We start from the raw sequence: 20,832 nt of genomic DNA on the forward strand, positions 1-20,832 counted from the left end.
ACTGTGAATTCTGCCTTTAGCCAACATTCCTAAATAATGTTTACACGTTATGCAGGTCACTTCTTTCTTCACCAGTTTATTTGTGAATTTTGGTTTTTTCACTTTCGGACATCCGAACATGCAATAAAGCCTTGCCTTGACCAAGAGTACATAACTCCAGCCCATGAGGGCCACAAGCAGGCCAGGGGTTTTGTATTCCCTGCCTGAAAACTAGGGTCTAAATTTTCATGGGCAAGGTGACATGCTTTCTTAGCGCTCTCCTTGTGTTTCCTTTTGTTTCTGTAAGAGAATAAGACCTCAGTTTGAGGCATTGCATCTGCCCTTCCCTCAGGCACCAGGACCCCTTGTTATGTCTGTGCTAAAAACATGTATTTTAATGAGTCTTCTAATTGGAATGATTGTGCCCAAGCTGGAGTATCCAAAAATGGTGTCCTGTTTGCCACAAGGTCTGGAGTTGTGAAGGTCAAACCTAGACCTTTTATTTTCAAGGGATTACTCTTTCCACCATAGGCCTGTCTTGTTTTTTAATGACAAAAGTGGAGTAAACGTAAGGGGTCAACCACCTGTATATCTATATAGCATGACTGCATGGAAGAGTTAAGTCAAAGGCTTCTAGTAGCAGTCTTATACTTTTTCTCTGTGTTTCCGTGCCCAGACAAGTGATTAGAGAACAACAAAACAGGAAAATACGGCTACTCCAAATAAAATCGTATTGCTGGTTTTATTCACATGCATTGAAAGTTTGCATGCACTGGTCAGAAACACCAATGTTCTTACCTATATCACATTTTGAAATCCACATGTACTATATCGAATATAGAATATTGTGTTAAATAAAATCCATATTTTGTTTTCAATTTTCTTTCCACAGATCTGGGCATAATTCCCCGGCAGCTGTCCTGATGAAACAAAGCACGTGTACCTATGATGTAGCATCTGTACATTGTGTTGGGAAACTTGCTGCACAAAGAAAACGATGCAGTTTACAGACGAAACTACCCCCTATATATATATATATATATATATATATATACATATATATGATACTTAGCAGTTTGATAGATGCCAATAAGGGTTAAATTTGCTTCTCCAAGATTTTAAATTGTCCATATTACCTATGCGGTATTAAGGTTGGACACTTGTTTCTAAGGTTGACCATGTGTGTCCTCATGCTCCTACCAAGGTGCTCTATTGAGAGCTTCCACTAATAGCATAACTCAGAGGAGGAATTGCTGGCACAGACCTTGAAGCATGGATACGAGAAAGTCCTGGAAACTCCCATCTGAGAATGGCCAAGATGACCCTTGGTAACGCATAGTTAATGTTGGGAGATTTTTCATACTACTGGAATTCACCTTTTAGTAGATTCTTCTTTTCATGTGCACCCCCAGTCAACAAATGGGCAGTTTCCTTCTGTTAAAGGTCAGTATCATTTACTGCCACGTGCACTATAGCACCATGATTACTTATGTCTTACTCTGTATCAGGACCAAACCACTATATGTATGTATATGTATGGAAAAGGGAAGCTGTGGGCACACTTCTTATTTTAGAATGGTATGGAATCCTCTTAAGTTTCCTTGCAATTGAACGGAGCAGCATACTTAACAATGTGCTAGAAAACCGTATAGATACCAGTGATATCAGCGATCTCTACGATGGTAGCCTTATTTTAGAAGGTAATAGCAGAACAAAACCATTATTGTGTAAAACCAACTGTTGCTATGTTAACAATATTTTCTTACTGTTATACACACGCATTTTTGGAAACATTTACCGAAAACATATGATGATGAGCTGTATGCCGTGATGCAGTAAGGTCACTTGAAACACTCGTGTTGTTACGTTCACCCCATCATCTACATGTGATGCATTCTGGGTACGGCCAGAGGGAAGAGCAACGGGATAGTAAACAGTCCTAACATTTGTGAAATCTGAATCCAAGTATAAAAGTGTATTTATCACCGTTTCCTAATTTTAATTTATCCCTAGTTTCCAGAAACCCGTTCTTGCGCATTTAGTTACATCTACCCTATAGAGCTATAGAGCTTATAAAGCAGAACGACATTACAATATTAGTAGAGACATTCTTTTACATTTCATGTTGAGGGACAGGGATGCCTATAATCCTAAAAACATTGAATTTGATGGCAGGTAAGAACCGTTTGGCCCATCTAATCCGCCCGTTTTTCCTGACGTTAAGACTTTACATTCAGGTTTATGTGGCAAGTAATGAATGTTTTTCTTACCCAATTCCCGATATACATTTAGCATCTTAGATTATTTATTAGCTATTCAGTTCATATTTAGAGCATTTATTAATCAACATTCAAATGTATTGTTGACTCAGAAACAATGGCGTAAATAGCGTAACAATCGCGATACCTTATCAATATCAGAATTTACTTAATAAACTGATTCACTCCGTAAAAATAGTTTGTTGGTAAACTTATCGGCAGTGTTCGATTATGCAAACATATCGGCTCACTTCAGTTGCAGCCTTTCATTGGCCTTTTAATTAAACTTCTATTAATCGGCTGCGTTTCCCAATAGGCGGCTGTATCAGGGAAAGCAAAGTATGTACTCTGTGACATAGACAATAATAACATAATGCAGTAGTAAGTTACAGGTTTCAAGTACAATATGAAATAATTGGATATCTTATTCTGATGTCGATGAATTGCACAGATAGGTTAGCATGATATTTGTGGTGATCACACAACGGCCATCATAGTTTATGAGCGAATGTAGAGTTACACCAAAAACTGTATTGCACTAGGAACGGACTTTTAGCTTAATTTATTATTTTGTGTTCCCGCGCTGTTGTATTAAAGCTAACATTTAAAACTATGCTAACCTAGTGTAACTATATCCCTTTGTATATCATTTGTGACACTAGATGTAGATGTTTCAAAATAAATATTTAAAAAAAAGAATTGGTGCATTCTTCCCTACCAGCTGGGTTCAAGAATAAAACCTGGCGTGACCCTGCTGTGCCTCTCGCACAGGATAGGCAGACTTTGGGGGTCCTGTGGTAGGAGCAGTCAGGTTACAGGTACTGTGGTGGACACCCTTGGTTCAGAACTTGGTGGCACCGCTGATGCATGTTATGGGGCCTTTTCCTCAACCTTTTGTAGCACCTGTGAGAGAGGGTATATAATTGCTCCTCTGGCCTTATGACTGGGATGGCCATGGAGCCCAGATTATAGTTGGAACCCAATGGTTGGGCTCAACGTGGCACTCAAAAGGGGCCCAGCGTACACGCTCCTATTGCCTGGGATGGTGAGAGGACCAAGTACTATCTAGGACCCTTGATGCTCTGTTTATTTTTATCTCTCTACATCTTAGCCTATGGCTGGTGGTTAAAAATGTATGAGACGAGATGTGGGCTGAGGCCTGGTATGGCACGTGGGGCTATGGTTTTCATATGGCTTTGGTTTTTTGACACTGATTGCACACCCTTCCCCCCCAAAAATGGACTACAACGTTTGGCAGACGGCATACTTAGTGAACCATATCAAACCATGACCAACATTATCACCAAAAAACAGTTCCAAGGCCCAATCCCAGTGAGCTTCGGGAGAGAAGAGCTGGGCTGGTAAAGTCTCCTCATCCACTGCATTATACACGGTGAGCTCCACCCTATTTGATGGAGAAACCTGTCAGTGGTGGCCCTTTATAATGGGTCCTATTCACTAAAAAGAAAATTTGCAGAAGTGTCTCATACTTCACTATTCATTATGAAGGGAAGGATTTTCCAGGAAGAATGGTTGAGCAGCCCTGTATAATGCATAATTTATTTCAAACGGAGAAAATCAAAATCTACAAAGTCAGGGGCTAAGGAATGTAATGTAAGGAATTTTTACTTTACTGAGAGGGTGTTAGATAAGTGGAATAACCTCCCATCAGCTGTGGTAGAGGCTAATACAGTGAGGGAATAGAAACATGCATGGGGTAGGCATAAAGCTACCAAGGACTGATTAAGTTCTTTACAACAGGAATAGGAGTCCAATGGTCTTATCTACTATTAAATAATCTGTTGTTTGTGTGTTTAGTGGACAAGCCCCATAACATGTAGTGAGTGTAGGCGTCGAAACTCTCTCTTTGGTGGAAATGTGCAACTAAGGGTTAAACGCGATCGCATGACGGTGCGGCTGGGTGTGTGAAGGTCACCGCCCCTTTTCCAACGTCATTTTAGACAATAAGAACATAAAGTCCTTTCAAGAGTAAGTTGACACTCATTGTGATGAGTGGTCGGGAGGGCCGTACGCGTCATCACTACGCAAGGACTTTTCATTGAGAAAAAATCCACAAGGGGATGTCCGCATCGTGCTTCCGAGTGTCCCCCGTTAATATTCGTTAATAATTAATAATAAATAACTGCGGCTTCTGGAAGCGTAAAGCACGTGATCGAATGAAAAAGATTTTATTTCTGCGAATTGAATAAAGACGTCATTTATTCGTTACGGAAATATGTGGGCGGCGCCTCGTGACCCCAAATGAGGAAATGGGCTGGCTGCACACGCTGAGGTTCCGCTCCCACAGCGATCGCTGATATGAGGAGATCTCAAAGCAAGAAGTCTTTGCACACAGCTGTTCGCGCTGAGCGTGGAGCGGAGGGCGGGCTCTCGCGGGGTATATGGAGCCATCCCATTGACGCCTCTCATCCTCACAGTATGTCTGATCGCTTTCGGGAGGAGACCTCCGAGCTCCTGGAGGACTACATTCACCATTACCTCGGCAACGGATGCCAGGCGGCCCCTAGTCCCGCTGCCCAAACCCTACGGAGGGTGGCCGCGGAAATGCTGGACATCAACCGCCCTTTCTATGAATCCTGCGACAAGATCCCCGGGAACCCCAGAGCTGTGTTGCAAACTGTAGCGGCCCAGATGCCGGAGGAAGGAGGACTGAACTGGGGCCGGATTGTTTCTCTCATCGTATTTGCTGCAATACTGGCCAAGAGGGCGAGGGTCCAAAATACGGCGACCCCGAAGGAGCTGGCCGAGGTCCTGACTCAGTTCCTGGCTGGGGAGCACAGAGACTGGCTTCAGACCAATGGGGGATGGGTAATTATCTATTTTATATGTGTATATTTATATATTAACAGGCACAGGTAGAATGGGCTTGTTTACTAAATAGGGGGTTTGCATGTTGAGCCTTTCAACTCCCATCTATCAATATGCATTATCAAGGGTAACCCCCCTGATGGCCAGACTTCTCCCAGTCCATCTATGCATTTTATAGGGTCAGCTCCGACCTTCTTGCAGTAGAACCCACTGGGGTTGGACGGGGTTATCTCTCCTTTGGAGAATAGACATCACTATCTGGTCTCTCGTAATAAATGTCACTCGGCTCCATGCCAGGGATGCCGTTCATTATTAATGGGTAGGGCAGAGTACATTTTCCAGCTGTTTTTATGATATAGAGATCTGGGTTAGTTTGTCCATAGCTGTGACTCACATGCAAGTAAATAAATGTGGAAATTACTCATCACGACTGCTTGGTAACCGTATTTGGTTGTAAACAGCTGGAAGGATCCAGCAGCAGCAGCCTTGCCACCAGAGCAGGATTCATGTGTACAGTAGCGGTAACTGGCTAATATATGGTAATAGATGCTAATATGTGGGGTTACCCAAGGCTTATTGTCGCCTGAATAAGCACACAAATAACAGATCCTTACTTTACTGAGAGGATGGTAGATGCGTGGAACATCTTCCCAGCACAAGTGGTAGATGCTTCCACTTGGAGATAATCCAATAACTAGGCACTGCTGTGTTTGATTTACCCCTCTGCTGTTCCAGCTTCTGCATGGGCGAACTTGGTAACATTATGTACTTCGATATAAACTATGTCAAAGACGTGCAGGACCTTCCTATGAATAGACATCTTCAGGCCAACCAGCTATAAAAGCAATAAAGATTGTTTAGACTCTAAACACCTATGTACACAGCTATGTTTAGGGTTGGGTGCGCTGCTATATAATTATAGTAAACAGCACTGAGGTTTCCAGGTATTCAAAAGAGTCGCTTTGACGGCGATTTAATTTTTTCTTAGTGGGACTTGCTATGTTATGACCCTTTGAAGCACTGAGCAGTATGATATATATATATATATATATATATATATATATATATATATATATATATATTACACCGGTATGTAGAATACATGTCACAGACGGTGTGCTGGATGATTTTTTACATTTTGTTTTGGCAAAGAAAAATATACAGGCATATAATTAATATATCGTTATATAAAAACAGGATTAGTTATAGTTTGTTGATCCGGTGAGAGATCAGATTTCTGAGTCAAAGGAATTTTCCCTCTTTTTGTGGCTCGATCGGAAATCTCTTCCATGAGGGTTTTGCCTTCTTCTGGATCACCGCTAGGCTGATGGGCTTCTGTCTTTTTGTTTCAACCTAAACTCCCATGTCGATTATTTAAGGGGTGTCGCCTATTGCATGATGTTCAATGGAGGGTCTTCTGGGGGTTTGGCCCAGGTACATGAAGCATCTGCTGGATGGTGATGAAAGTTCCTATCTCTGCGTACAGGGAGTGACCAAGAACCTCCTCAGTTGTGGACATCATAAGGAGTGATTGGTGGCAAGACATGTTTCACTGAGCCGTCCTATACAATATTAAAGGGAACATCTGGATAAAGCCTCTAAGTTGCATTAACAAGCTTTGGGGGATCAATGGGATAAATACAAGACGGTGAGATCCTTGTGCTTGTTCATTATCAGTGATCTTTTAAAAGATCACAGGGAAGGAACCCCCGGATACAGACCTTATTTACTATGGGTAGATAGTAGGAGACATGGTGGATAGTGGCTGTACGGGTTAGCAGCAGAGCAATATTCTAAAATGGTTAACTAAAGTGTGGTTCTGAATGCAGACCGTGCTGCTACTCTCACCTGACCCACCAGGGGTGACCCTTTGAAGATGGGCAGCACTATTTGTCATTAAGGTGATATCCCCTTTAATAGCAGGCATATCATATTGGTAACACATTTTATAAACCAAAAGCTTCTCACTACTACTGGACGGCGAAGGCTTAGACCACCACGTTAGTTGTTACGTAGCCGGTGTGTTTCCATCTGTTGAAAATAGAATGGTGTTTTGAAGCACATTATCATCGTGAAGGTGACCTCCACATTAACTCTGCTATTATCAGGCAGCCTCCATTGCTCACGCGTAATCTGAGAGCAATCCTCAGTGACGGAGATCTGACATCGTGGGGGGCGGAAGTGCTTTTTTAAATTCATGCAGAAAAATGACACGGTGATCATTTATCTGGGAACACCGCTCCTTTTGTAAATTGCAAGAGGACACCAGTCCAGCACTCTTAAGAGTTAAGCTGGTGTGTTTTTTTTTTTTTGTTTGTTTTTCTCCCCATTTCCAAGTGAAACAATGGTTTGATACGTTTATATACTTCCCCCTACTACAATGAATGAACGTGTACATCCCCTGATACTTTTTATTCAATGGGTAAAAAGGAAGTTTTTTTTTTTTGTTTTTTTGTTTTGTTTTGTTTTGTTTTTTGTCGGTTATGTCAATTCCTATTTTATGGGGGAAGTTTGTTATATTCATGTCATTTTTCTTGGTAATGTTTAGTTTCGCTGTTGAACTAGTTTAGTGGGTTTTAGCAGCAGGGAAATTTGGATCACTATAAATGGGGGTTTCCTGTATTGTTATAAGAGACCAGGAACTAAATAAGGCAAAGGTTTCTCTGAAACAGTCCACGTATACTGTGTGTATGTATGGAAATTGCGTTTATACATCATGTTCTCTCTCGATCAGTTGTGTGAATGTATGATCTGCAGCATATACTGTAGAGATGCAATATGCAGTTACAAATTTCAAACTTAACTCCTTTTGTAAGGAAATAACTTGCTTTATACTATTAAGGTATAAAAGACCACAGATACTTAAGGAAGGGGCGGTTGTCCAGGGCCTGTGCATTCTTTAGGGACTCGGAGATGATTCGCTAAGCAGCCATCTAGGGATAACCATGCCTGTCAAGAGGCCGGTATTGGGATTGGAAGGGGGCAGGATAGTGCCCCCCCCCATTGATAATAAAGATGGCTAACCCTTTACTGTATGAACGTTGCGTACTTTGCTTCCAGCCTTGTGTTTCCTTCAGTGTTCCCAACCTGCTCCAGGGAGAGCACCAGACTTAGGATGTTTTCAATAAGATATTTGCTGCTGTTTTCAATGGTGTATGTGGGTGTTTTTGGCATGGTATAGGTTAAAGTGAATCACAAGGCAGAAGACTTATGTTTGCACAAATTAATTGTAAAGAGCAGAGTTCCGGAAGGTATTGAGGGTATAACTTGTTTACATAGTCATCTGCCAAGCCGAGCTCAAACATAACCATCTGGAGACTGTTTCCATACTTGATTGTGCTGAATAAGGATCCGGTCAACCAGCTGCTCATTTCTTTCAGTCATTTGTCCATAAATGCTATCTCTGTAGTATGCATGTAGTGTAGGAGCATTACTTGGGAAAGTTCATTTATATAGAAAAAGGCACAGGGATGAGTGATACACTTCACAGACTGAGTTTACTTTTTGGAACTACTTATCTATACAGCCATGGAATCCACAGAATCCCATCAGTCTAGGATTGGTGAAAAATCCAATACGTATTCCAACTTTTGGTGGCTGTCCCGTTAATTACCGTTTTACAAACTATACGCCTAAAATATCTTGGCTTTTGTTAAATTGGCTCTGACATTTTTATTATTTAACAGGCTGGATTTCACAAATACTTCAACAACAAGGAAGGTCATCAGTCCCAAGAGAACAGTTCTGTATCTGGAGCGCTGGTGGCAGCCGCTGGATTTGGGCTTGCAGGATTGGCCTTGCTTCTGGCTGTACGATGAGGACACCACTCCCGAGGCAGATGGCGTGAAGATTAACCTCAAACTATCCCTATAGGACTTGCTGATATTTGTCTTGGAAAGCCGATATTCAGAGCTGACATGGGCAATGTTTACTAAGCAATGTTTAACACTGCCATTCTGATGCATATAATCCATATTATATTTTTTTAATGCAATGCATCATTTTTAATATGTGCACCAAGGCAGAGCCAACGTACCACAAGGGCACAAGGAGCTTTAAGTTGCTTCAGCAGGCTAGTTTAAGGTCAGGCTAGCAGTTATAACCCACGTTTGAATGATCTTTATGTTCTTTAATCTCATAGTTGAAGAATACTGTATGCCAGTTCTGCACAATGTAAAAAAAGATGTATTTATAAATATTACTTTGCCAGACTACGAACAATGTTGTTCTTCTAGCCAGTGCTACCATTTAATGCACCCATCCAAACCCAATATTATGCATATATGAAAAAACAAAGTAGCTCTTATTAATCTTTATTTTTTTTTACATGTATTTCAGCACTGTTAGCAGGCTTTATCACTTATCATAAACTTTTTTTTGTAATACTGATTGGCTGGGGTTAAGTTATAAAAACCCTTTTTTAGTGTTTCTATTCTACTTCACTATTTCTACACCACCATTTTCCTGCCTTTTAAAGGAGGCAATAGAGAAACAATATTCTTGGTCCAATACTTTCAACAGCAGGTTTTAGGACAGTATAAAATTAACCGCTCAGTAATTAATCTATACCGATTGTTGATTTCAAGAATAAAAGCGGGGCATTTTTAGTCGACGTTGACACCATTACATCTTTTTCTATATTGGCCCAACAAACCTTGGAGAACATAGAGGTATCTTCTCAATTTAAAAATCCACATCTGAGGTCTCTACGGTATCAACTTTGACTAAAGTCTGTTTTCTCTTGTATGATATGGCTAGATCAATTGTCCTTGTTAAGAATAACCTGAAACCTTAATCTAGGTACAAGATTACATACAAACATTAAGAGTATTCCATCATGCCGCTCATGATATTTTGAAATTCATTTTTTGCAGTTCATAAGTAGAATATGGTATGTAGCAGTAAAGGGTGCATATAGTGTACATCCATAGCACATGGACCACATGTTTATAAACTATTCTACTTGGATATGTAATTCATCAGGAAAATGCAGTTGGCTGTCATGATGCTTACATCACATTTACCTTTACAGCAGGTCAGAGTTTACTCTAAGGTAGGGCTAAGCCAGATGCCTGACCCGACTCGTTAAGCCAGACTTGCCCTCATGCAAACAGAGGACCAAGGCATGGAAAGAGAAAAGAGGCATTTTAGCTGGCTTGGCTTCTTGCTCCCTTCCTGTACACCCTGTCTCAGGGCTGGAGCCCCTGCTGACTTGGTTACATCTACATCTTATTTTGAGCACCCACTGTGTAGAACATTCTTGTGTTTTATGTCCCCCTATAAAATATTGTTTGTGTCACATTGCCACTTTAGGTCCACTTCATTATGCATTTTAAGTTCATTTACTTGGTTTTCTTACCATCACTTCACTAGGCCAAATAATTTGAGTCCGTAATCCGCACCCGTTTTCCACAAATCACATTTAATGAGACAGAGCTCGGTCAAATCCTTATTTAAATGCTCTCAACTAGTATAATGTATTTAGCAAAATTTTGAGCAAATGGTAAACTGGTGAAAATTTTTGATAAATTTTTACTGTTTAGTGACTATAAATGCACCCTATATTGGGTAATTATTTTATTTATAGTGGGATACATTCCATATGTCAATGCATGGGGGTCTGGTATTCCCATGGCTAAGTATTAACCTATTTGCTTTTATTGGTCTCAAAAAAGTAATATATTTCAGCTATGTTGCTTTGTTTTATGGTTGTGTCCCCCCCCCCTCCTAAATAAAAAGATAAAATTCTGCGTATGATGACTCTTCTTTAACTGTGTTCAATGATTGACCAACATGCATTAATGTGTATCACTGCGTCAAATCAAGGCTGAGAGGCAAATTATTCCCTGCGCAATCAATACAGCATGCAGCTGTAATTTTTCGAGGGCAGTTTTAAAGTCAAATAAAGATTAACACGTTATACCCTATTTAGGTCCTTTCCATGAGCATGCCACCGGAATATGCATGAACCAAAAAACAAACAAACCAGCAGTTCTATATGGTTTATCTTCTAAGCTGGTGGTTCTAGTTACTAGAGCCGAAGATTCAGGATTAAGGTGCAATTTATCTATACCTGGGTTGAGAGAAAACATCAAATTCACTTGTACGATGCTCATACTGTCTAATTTCTTCTAAGTTAAGTTCTTGCTATAGGCTAAGGAGATCAAGTCATATAAATGTGCACACATCGCATTGGCGTTAAATGATATCCACTACGGCAGTGGAGGAACCTTTCGGACTTTTCAAAGAGAAGGATTTCCTCCATAGAGATAAAGTCGTGGGGGTATTTACTAATGAGGGCAGAAATTTATGGCAGAGTAGCACCGTAGTGGGCTTTGTATGTTACTATAAAAGGATTTTAAATTCAAGTCTGAGGAAGCAGATAGTGAGCATTGTATAAGGATGATAGGCTTAGCAGCAGCATTTTGGATAGACTGGAGATAGTTAGGATGGAGTAATACCAAACAGAAGAGTGTGGCAATGGTCGAGGTGGGAAATAATGAGAGAATGAACCAAGGGTTTTGTGGCTTTTTTGGTGAGGGAAGGACAGCTGCAAGAAATGTTTTTTAGGTGTGAGTGGCAGGATCTGGTGAGGGATGAAGGACAGGGATGAGCCAAAGGTGGTCCAAAGCCATTGGGCTGGGTTAGTAGGTGAGATAATATTGTTAAGTGTTGAGGGGATTGAGAATTCATGGAGTGTAGTATAGATGGAAGGAGGGAAGATAATGGGTTCACTTTGAAGAGAATCAGTTGGTAATACAGAACATGAGAGAATCAGAGGGAGCAGGGCAAGATAGGTAGATTTGCGTATCACTGGTATATAAGCTAAATGAGTTGATCAGAGAGATTAAGTGTAACGTAAAAAGAAGGTGGAAGAGGTGAGATGTCTTGCCAGATCAAAAGCAGCAAATAGATCATGAGTATTCACAGGGAGGAGTAACTTTGGCTTTTGCAGAGAAAAAAAAGTTGGATATTTTTGTTAGAGCCATTTTAGTAATGAAGGCGTCTGAATCCAGACTGAAGAGAGTCAAGGAGGGGTTTAAGCAACTTAGAGGCAAATAGAAGAGATTTATAGGGATGTAGTTTGCCAGAGAAGTGGAATCTAAGAAAGGATTTTTTACATAAGAGCTTTGTTAAGCATTTTTGGATAAGAGCATACTGAACGGTTGTTGGTAAAGGACATGGAAAGGTTGAAGAGGTGGATAAGTGATGGACAAAGGGGTGTGGAGAAAGACTTTGCAAGGTGTGATAGTTTAAGGTCAAGGGGATACGTTGGGTATAAAGAAGAAGAAAAGTAGCAAGTCGTTTATTTGTAGGAAAAACATTGTGTTGGGGAGGAGGTATAGATGGGTGTCATAGACAGAGAAGCTATAGTTTTTATCTTGTCTTTGGAGATTGTGGTTTGGGTGGGAAGAAAAGGAGGAACTCAGAGTAGAGAAGTAGAGTTGTTTAGAGAGAGGACATTTGTAGAGGCACAGCATAAATTTGTAGTGAATAATGTTTTGGATTTTCTGAAGTTGCGTTCCAGAGATAAAACGTAAAATGTGTTGTTAAAAGAGGCTGCTGCAGTAAAGGGTTAAGATTGCAGGAAGCACAGGTTTCTGTGAGGCTGAGAGTTGGGGAAGGTTATTATCTGGCCATGCTCTATGGATTTAGGGTGAGCGCCCTGATGCTATAGTGTAGGGGGTAAGTGAAGGAGAAAAGGCTAACAGATAGTGTTAAGAAACGGGGAAGGGAGAAATAGAGAAAACAGCGGAGCATTATATGAAAAAAACAGAAGGAGCAAGTATCCTTCATCCTTTCGGATATGAAAATAGAATGGACCAAATTCTCGACTCTGTATATAGTTGCCCAGAAGGCATAAAGCTAACTATGCATCAGAAGACGGCTCTACCAAATATTAATGTGTAGAGGTTGAATATTTTTACCATATCATCTTACAGTAATATTGAGTTTAAGGGTTTCAAAGTAGAATTTCATAAAGAGCACCATTTTAATTAACATTTGTAATTTGTCAATATAAGAGAACTGGTAAAGGATTGCAATATCTTTGAAGGGAACTGTATAAAGGAGATCTAGTTAATCTATATAGCTACAGCATTACTTCCAAACGAACTAGCAAGTCCATGTGAAAAGTCCCTGTCGCACAAGGGAGCGGTATCTTCCGTATAATGTATGAAATTTGATTTGATTTGGCGGAATTATCTAATTAGTATTAACTGTTTCCTTGTAGTCAGTAAAACTCCCTAAAATATCGTAAAGGTACAAGGTGGAATTTCCTGAAAATTATTTTTAGTCTTTTTAGTGGCAAAGTGAAACATTTACATTTTGTTGTGTTTCATTGCCTATAATTGTTAACTGATGTTTACTGGATTGCAAGCTTAGCCATAGAGAGAGAGAGAGCAAATTTGGTTAAGCTGATATCTTTATTGGCTAACTGACATCTAATGGATTGCAAGCTTTCAAGGTTATCTAGGTCTTTTCTTCAGGCATATTATATATGAGAGTTGATGCTTAAAGAAGAGACGTAGATAGTCTCAAAAGCTTGCAATCCATTATATGTCTGTTAGCCGATAAAGGTAACCAAATTTGCTCTTGCTCCTTTTCTATGCTCCATTCTATTTCTATGGTATAATTCTACACCTTAAATTTCAATGGGAGTGTATGCACACATTACACATTTTTTTTTAACACAATTTTACGGGCAAAATTATTTTTCTCCACAAATTATTTAGTAAATATACCTAATTCTCTGAAGACATACCATAAACCATATGTACGATATTGGCAACAGACTGAATCATGGAAAGCGTGATACACACAATCAGGTTTATTGATTGCACTTGATACTCTAAGGAGCATTAGGGGCCAACGAAGACCATCACCTGGGTTTGCAGCAGCCTATGTTCTGCTCTTGCCAGAGTCCCTAAGCATTCTCCTTTCATACACAAGTATTTGGTTATTCAAATATAGTTAATTAGGATTGGATCCTAATATTAATGTATATTTTGCTTTACACCAGCAATGTGCCTGGAAATCTATAGTCTGAAGAAACAACCTATTCCTTTTTGTTTTTTGGTGTAACTCAGTTCTCAACTGTACACACTGCATGCCTTTACTTGCTTCAAAGACATAAGATAAACACCATGCCTAATAATGATTAGCAATGGTCAATACATAACACGAGGCATGTCAAGACAGAATGGTTATTTGCTGAGCTAATCTAGAATGGGTGGATAACACTGTGCAGTGTCAAATCTAATGTTCATAAAACTCTGGGCACTGCCAGATTAATCATGATTTCTCCTCTAGTGCTGAAGAATAGATCCTATTTATACCTGCCCTTAAGAGCGTTACCTTTCCTACATCCAAAGTAAATTTAGTGAATAAACAAAAACTGTTTTCGTTTGTACAGGTTCTATTAAGGTTCAGGTTGCATTCACTGAAAATATTGTTGCATGTGAAAGATATCGCTTCTCTAAAGGTAAAATTAAAGGGACAGTGTATTGTCCCAGACAGCATCCTCAACAAAGAATGCATATTAAAGAAAAAATGAACTTACATTTAGGAGAAGCTGTAGATCCAGAGCTATAGGTCAACATCCCCCCAGTCCCATTTCGGTGCCACTAATTGTCCTCTTAAAGCCAATTCCCATTTAAACCAATGAGAGCGTCTTCTGCACATGTGCACAGGGGTCTCATTAGATCACCCCTGGAACCGGTGTTGTGCCAGCACTGAAGCTGTGAATATCCTACATGGGGTCAGGAAATTTAGCTGAAAATTTAAAAACACCACCATTATCATGTCTATGATGGATGGAACGTTATGTCAAACAATGCATCAAATGAAGCATGATTTTAAATATTGTTTGGTGCTATATATTGCTGAGTTACTTGAGTTACTGATATTGACCTCCCAACTCCAAAAATTTTTCCAGGGCACATATACATGTTAAAGGGCTTCCCCACAACATGTGGGATATATATAAAACTCACAGAAAGAAACATGTCAGTAATGAAAACAGTACCACTAGCAGAGAACAATATTAGTTAGGATGAGTTCCTGGTTTGAACCTTAGCAGCCCTACCTATTGAATTACTACTCAGAGCAAAGAGAAGCTGAAGACACCTTCAATATGTATAAAAATGCAATGAAACTAGGACTCTCAAAATGAGATGTGGTATCTTTAGGCCCTGATCTCTCCTATAGGCTCGAGGAAGGACGAGGAGGTATGAAGGCTCATTGCTTTCCTTGATTCTTGGTGGCATTAATAGGGCTTTGCTATGAAGAGTTTGACATTGCAACGCATTAACCGCAAGCTTCTGTGTGGGTTATCTGAGTATATTCTTTTAAGCTGGAAATATGTCTTTATAATGTACTGATTTTTGTTTGTTTACCCATTTAACACACCAGTGAGCCTCACCTACAAGTAGAGCTTGGTTGACTCAGTGAAGTATGTGGTATAGTGAAGAGTTAATAAGGGGATATTTCTTGCAGGGTCGGATCTTCTCGAACAAGAAGCTTCCTAGCATTCTCCCTTCATAATGCATTCAGAACTAAAAAAAAACCTCATTATAACTTCCCTCTTGTTAAATAATATTTTCTATGTCATCTCTTTTATTAGTCTATTCCTACCCATGACATGTAATAATAATAATAATATACTCTTGCTGTTTTCTCACGCCTTTCACTCAACTGGCTCCCTAATCTCATTAAATTTCATATGCCTACACAGACACACCTTACTAACACCTGCACTAAATCATGCACAGGGGTAAACACATAGAAATTACCCTGGCACCATGCCAGGTTACCTGCAATATGTCTTCATAAACAAACTTACTAAATATAGTCCTATAGAAAAGAAATTTCCTGAAAATGTGCAAATTAAAAACATGCACAATTATGAAGTTTACAGCCCAGTGCTGGAGAAACTTGCTAGTTTTGGCCCTCAATAGTCTAATAAGAGTGCAACTCTCCTGCAGACTCTCCTGCCAGCTCCCCTTAAGTGAATAACCCAAATGTCACGCAAAAAGTCTCTATAACCCACTTACATTAGCCAAGCCATTACTCCTGGACTGGCAGTTTTGTGAAGACATTTATGTATCTTATACAGTAGCTACCTAGCGGGGGCAGGGGGGGATAGCCCGAGTGCCGCTCATCAGGGGGGTGCCACCACACCAGCACCCCTCCAGAGATGGACAGTAATGTCCGCCACTAGAGGCACAGGCTCGGTTGGGGAGATCATGGATCTCCCTCTAACCGACTTAAAGACAATCAAGGGAGTGGGAGGTCTGTTAATGCAGACCACCGGTCCTGCTCCCTTGCAATACGCGCAGCAACTGATGCTGTGCATCGGAATTTGATGTCATATCCTGGCACACAACACTGAAGCCATGCCCACTGCCTTCCGCACTCACTGCACTGGAAGGACAGGACACAGAAGAAGAGCCAAGAGGAAGAACGAAGAGGAGGAGGAACAGTGACAGAGAAAAGGTAGGAAAACATTCAGTAAGAGCGAATTAGTAAGTGTGTGAGATTGATGGGTGTTATACTGTAGTTTATGCTGAATGTTTGTGAATGAGTGTGTGTGATAGCATGGATGTGTAAGTGGGGGGAGGAAAGCATGGCATAGGGAGGCTGTAATCACATTCCTATCATGCCCAGGTTCCAGCACGTACTGGGTGCCTGGGCATGATAGGACTATGATTGCTGTTAGCAATTATATATATATATATATAATATTGTTGTTGGGTTTTTTTGTCCAATTTTTGTGTGTTAACCACACTTTTATGTATAGTGATAGGTGTTATGCTGTACCACCGTCAATATGTGCCTCAGTATATAGTGATATGTGTTATTCTGTACCACTGTCAGTGCGTGCCTGAGTATATAGTGATAGGTGTTATGCTGTACCCCTGTCAATGTTTGCTTCAGTATATAGTGAAAGGGTTTTGCTGCATTATTGTCAATGTCTGGCTCAATATATAGTAATAGGTGTTATGCTGTACCACTGTCAATGTGTGCCTCAGTATATAGTGATAGGTGTTATGCTGTACCACTGTCAGTCCGTGCCTCAGTATATAGTGACATGTGTTATGTTGTACCACCTCAATGTGTGCCTCAGTATATAGTGATAGGTGTTATGCTGTACCACCATCAGTGCTTGCCTCAGTATATAGTGATATGTGTTATGCTGTACCACCATCAATGTTTGCCTCAGAATATAATCATAACAGTTATGCTGTACCACCGTCAATGTTTGTCTCAGTATATAATGATAGTTATGCTGTACCATTGTCAATGTTTGCCTCAGTATATAATGATAGCAGTTATGCTGTACCACTGTCAACCTTTGCCTCAGTATATAATGATAGCAGTTATTCTGTAAGCACACTCTAAATATCAGGCATATTCCTACTAATAGCACCAGATTTGCCCATTATGAATGACATATGTAAAACACATCTTTAAAAACATTACTTGACTTCTCTGGAAAGTGGTTATTTATATTAAAAAAGTATGTAAAATAGGAAACCACCCTACATATAGTTAGTCTGATAGGAAAAAGTATCACTATTTAAAATTTTCTGTGTTTTGGAAAATACTAGTCAAAAAACAACAGCGAAAAAAAAATACAAGGTTGCAGTAGTACATTAACTTGATTATATGTACTTTGCAGTAAATATATCTCAATTTGGTACAAAGATGTGTGACACAGATTCTCATAAATTTAAGCCACGGTAATTTTTTATCTTGCATTAAATAAATACATTTGTGATACATAAGTATTGTGTAACTTCGTTTCTGCCTAATTATTATTTTAAATACTTCTGCTAAAAATCTTCACACATAGGGCACCCCCCAAAAAAATTAGCCACCCCTGCTCATAGACAGGCCTTGACCGCCCCTTCAGACCTCCGCTTTAGCATTCCATCTTGTCCCTAGGGTTCCATGCTGAGCACCTTCAAATTAAATCATATAGCGTCGCCCAGCATCAATCACTGGCACACACTGTTAAGGAGCACTGAAGCAGAGGTCTGAACAAACAGATCTCACGTTCCCTTAATTTTGGGGAGACTAGAGAAAGCTCTGTGATCTCTTGAACCTGATGGTTTCCTGAGACATGTTCTGGAATACTGAAGTACCAGGATACGCTTCCCATGACAGGTAGCATGCACTATGGAGATTGTGCCAACTCAGTACAGGTTTCCATAGTGGGCTGGGTGATCAGACATCTTCAGGGCCAGACTGGGGATGACAAGGGAGCCCTGGGACTTAAAGACTGGAGGCCATATCCCGCTATGGCCTCGTACCACAGCATCCGATCTGCTGCTGTAACGGCAAATCAGGTGACTATGGAACACTGTTGAGAAGCAGCGCCCTTGGGAGCGAGAGAGTCTAACAGGACAATCTGTCGTCCTTTTAGGTGAACAGAGGCTGCCGTACCACCAGAGACCTGTTGCCATTGCCAAAATACACTTCTGTCCATAGGTCACTGGCCTTAAAGTACCATCATTCATTACATTCATTTATAGTGTGCTGTCAGCTTCAGTAGCTCTATCATAATAGGGGGTATACAATTTAACAATAAGACATACTGGTACAGAAAGAGGGTCGTGCTCTTGTGCACTTAGAATGACAATATAAAGAATGCTGTAGTAGTGATCTCCTGGTAGTATTGTATTTCTCAATATTCACGTGTGAATGGGTAAGTAAATAGTAGTTCTGCTCATGTATATCACAGACACAGACATTTCAGCATGCATCCACTGTGGACAGTGTTGCAATTAACACACATGACCTCATTTCCACATGGCATGTGTTGCAACAATATGTCCTGTACAGTTGTGTGTTGGATCCCACGATAGTAGGACCAGTAACCAGCTGATTATTTATGAAAGAGTGTAATTGAGCACCGGGGCTAGAAATTTCCCATTAGTCCACTTTAAAAAGTCTTCTATGTAGAAAAGTCTCAAATAAAAAAGTTCACTTTTGCTCCTACAAGTCACAATATTTAAAACTATCAATAAAAACATTAACAATGTATTCTATCAAGTGAATCATAAATAATACAATCACCTGTTGTTTCTGTAAGTCAAATTATTGTCACATACTACTTGTTACGTCCTGTCTACCCATTGTACAGCGCTACGGAATTTGATGGCGCTATGTAAACAATAAATAATAATAATTATATATATATATATATATATATATATATATATATATATATATATACAGGATAAGGATATATATTATATTCACAAGGGCAGTGTTCCAACCTGCCTTGAAATGACAGGATCTGTCTCCATAGCTCATGCTTATTTCCCAGCAATCTGCGCTGCAGTATTAATTAAACTATCACCTTCTAAGAATCTTTTCTCTCTAGGGTCATAAGATGTTGTTTTAAACTTCCTTACAGCGCTGCAATTACAGATGCAAATTATACCCTGCGCACACAAGCTACTGGTGAGCACCTAACAAATAGGCCGACAGTTAATCTAAATTAAAACATAGGCTCCATTGTCAAAGTGCGAGCATCCACAAGAGAGGGAAATCTTCTACTCTGGAGGCTACCCTGTCATAAGGATAAGTTCTGCAGGATTCGTCCACAATCAGTCTTCTACTGGGTCTCCAGGATATCATGTAATATCCACATATCTGTGTATAGATATAGATTTTGGACTTTGTGTATTTTGGGACACCATTTTTTAGCTAACATTGGTTGTCTGATTTTTCACAACTGAGCGCTGTTGGTAGCTTAAGGTCTAGCTTTCATTTGATTGACAAACATGTGGTTTGATGATTGACTAAAACAGTTTGAGTTTTATCTCCTATAAACTACACTAGGTTAATGTACATACTGGTACAGAAAGAGGGTTGTGCTCTTGTGCTCTTAGAATGACAACATAAAGAATGCTGTAGTAGTGATCTCCTGGTAGTATTGTATTTCTCAATATTCACGTGCGAATGGGTAAGTAAATAGTAGTTCTGCTCACGTATATCACAGACACAGACATTTCAGCATGCATCCACTGTGGACAGTGTTGCAATTAACACACATTACCTCATTTCCACATGGCGCATGTTGAAATAATATGTCCTGTACAGTTGTGTGTTGGATCCCACGATTATTTATGAAAGAGTGTAATAGAGCACAGGGGCTATTCCCATTAGTCCACTTTAAAAAATCTTGTATGTAGAAAGTCTCAAATATAAAAGTTCACTACCTGTCTCCTGTGCCTGACATTTGCTAGGCACTTTAAAGAGTCATTTTACGAGAGTGCCCATGTCATAGCAAATAAGTCAAGTTATTATATGATGGCACGTCTGCTGTCAGTGTTAGTCAATCAATATTAATAGCGCTTTTATATCTTCTGAGATATTTAACAATTTCAGAGAGCTACAAAATGTTCAGCTTTCTGAACTATGGAACAAGTTTACTAGTTCTGCGTAAAGCTTGAAGAATCTAAAATTGTAGCATGTAAATAATATGACAGACACCACATTTTAGTTTGCTCTTCTGGAATATTAAATAAATTGTTGTGATTTGGAACAAAGAGAAAATGGTTTATGGTAGGAAAGAGGAGAATGGATAGATATTGGATATGTATTTCCAATGACGCAGAAAAGACCATAGATTTCACTTTTATTACGTGTGAAGTAGGACAGGTCAACACTTTTTTATGGAATGTTGCAAGATGTTCTGAACATTTGGTTATGAATAATCCAAGTAGCAAAAAAATATGTTGGGTAATTTAGA

The 20,832-nt window shown here is 39.8% G+C and overlaps 1 protein-coding gene across 1 annotated transcript in view; it reads left to right on the forward strand.

The window, feature by feature from the left end:
* LOC149297803 (guanine nucleotide-binding protein subunit beta-5-like) overlaps positions 1-8,884 on the forward strand; it is a 28,947-nt gene extending 20,063 nt beyond the window's left edge. The window contains exons 12-14 of the mRNA XM_089488239.1: positions 1,488-1,679; positions 4,546-5,066; positions 8,753-8,884. Coding sequence (XP_089344365.1) covers positions 1,488-1,679; positions 4,546-5,066; positions 8,753-8,884 — 845 coding nt within the window. The remainder of the gene's footprint in view (positions 1-1,487; positions 1,680-4,545; positions 5,067-8,752) is intronic.
* The last annotated feature ends 11,948 nt before the right edge of the window (positions 8,885-20,832 follow it).

The sequence above is a fragment of the Sceloporus occidentalis genome, unplaced genomic scaffold (genome assembly GCF_023333645.1).
Source record: "Sceloporus occidentalis isolate IW3139 unplaced genomic scaffold, rSceOcc1.0.p SCAF_37, whole genome shotgun sequence".
Taxonomy (NCBI): domain Eukaryota; kingdom Metazoa; phylum Chordata; class Lepidosauria; order Squamata; family Phrynosomatidae; genus Sceloporus; species Sceloporus occidentalis.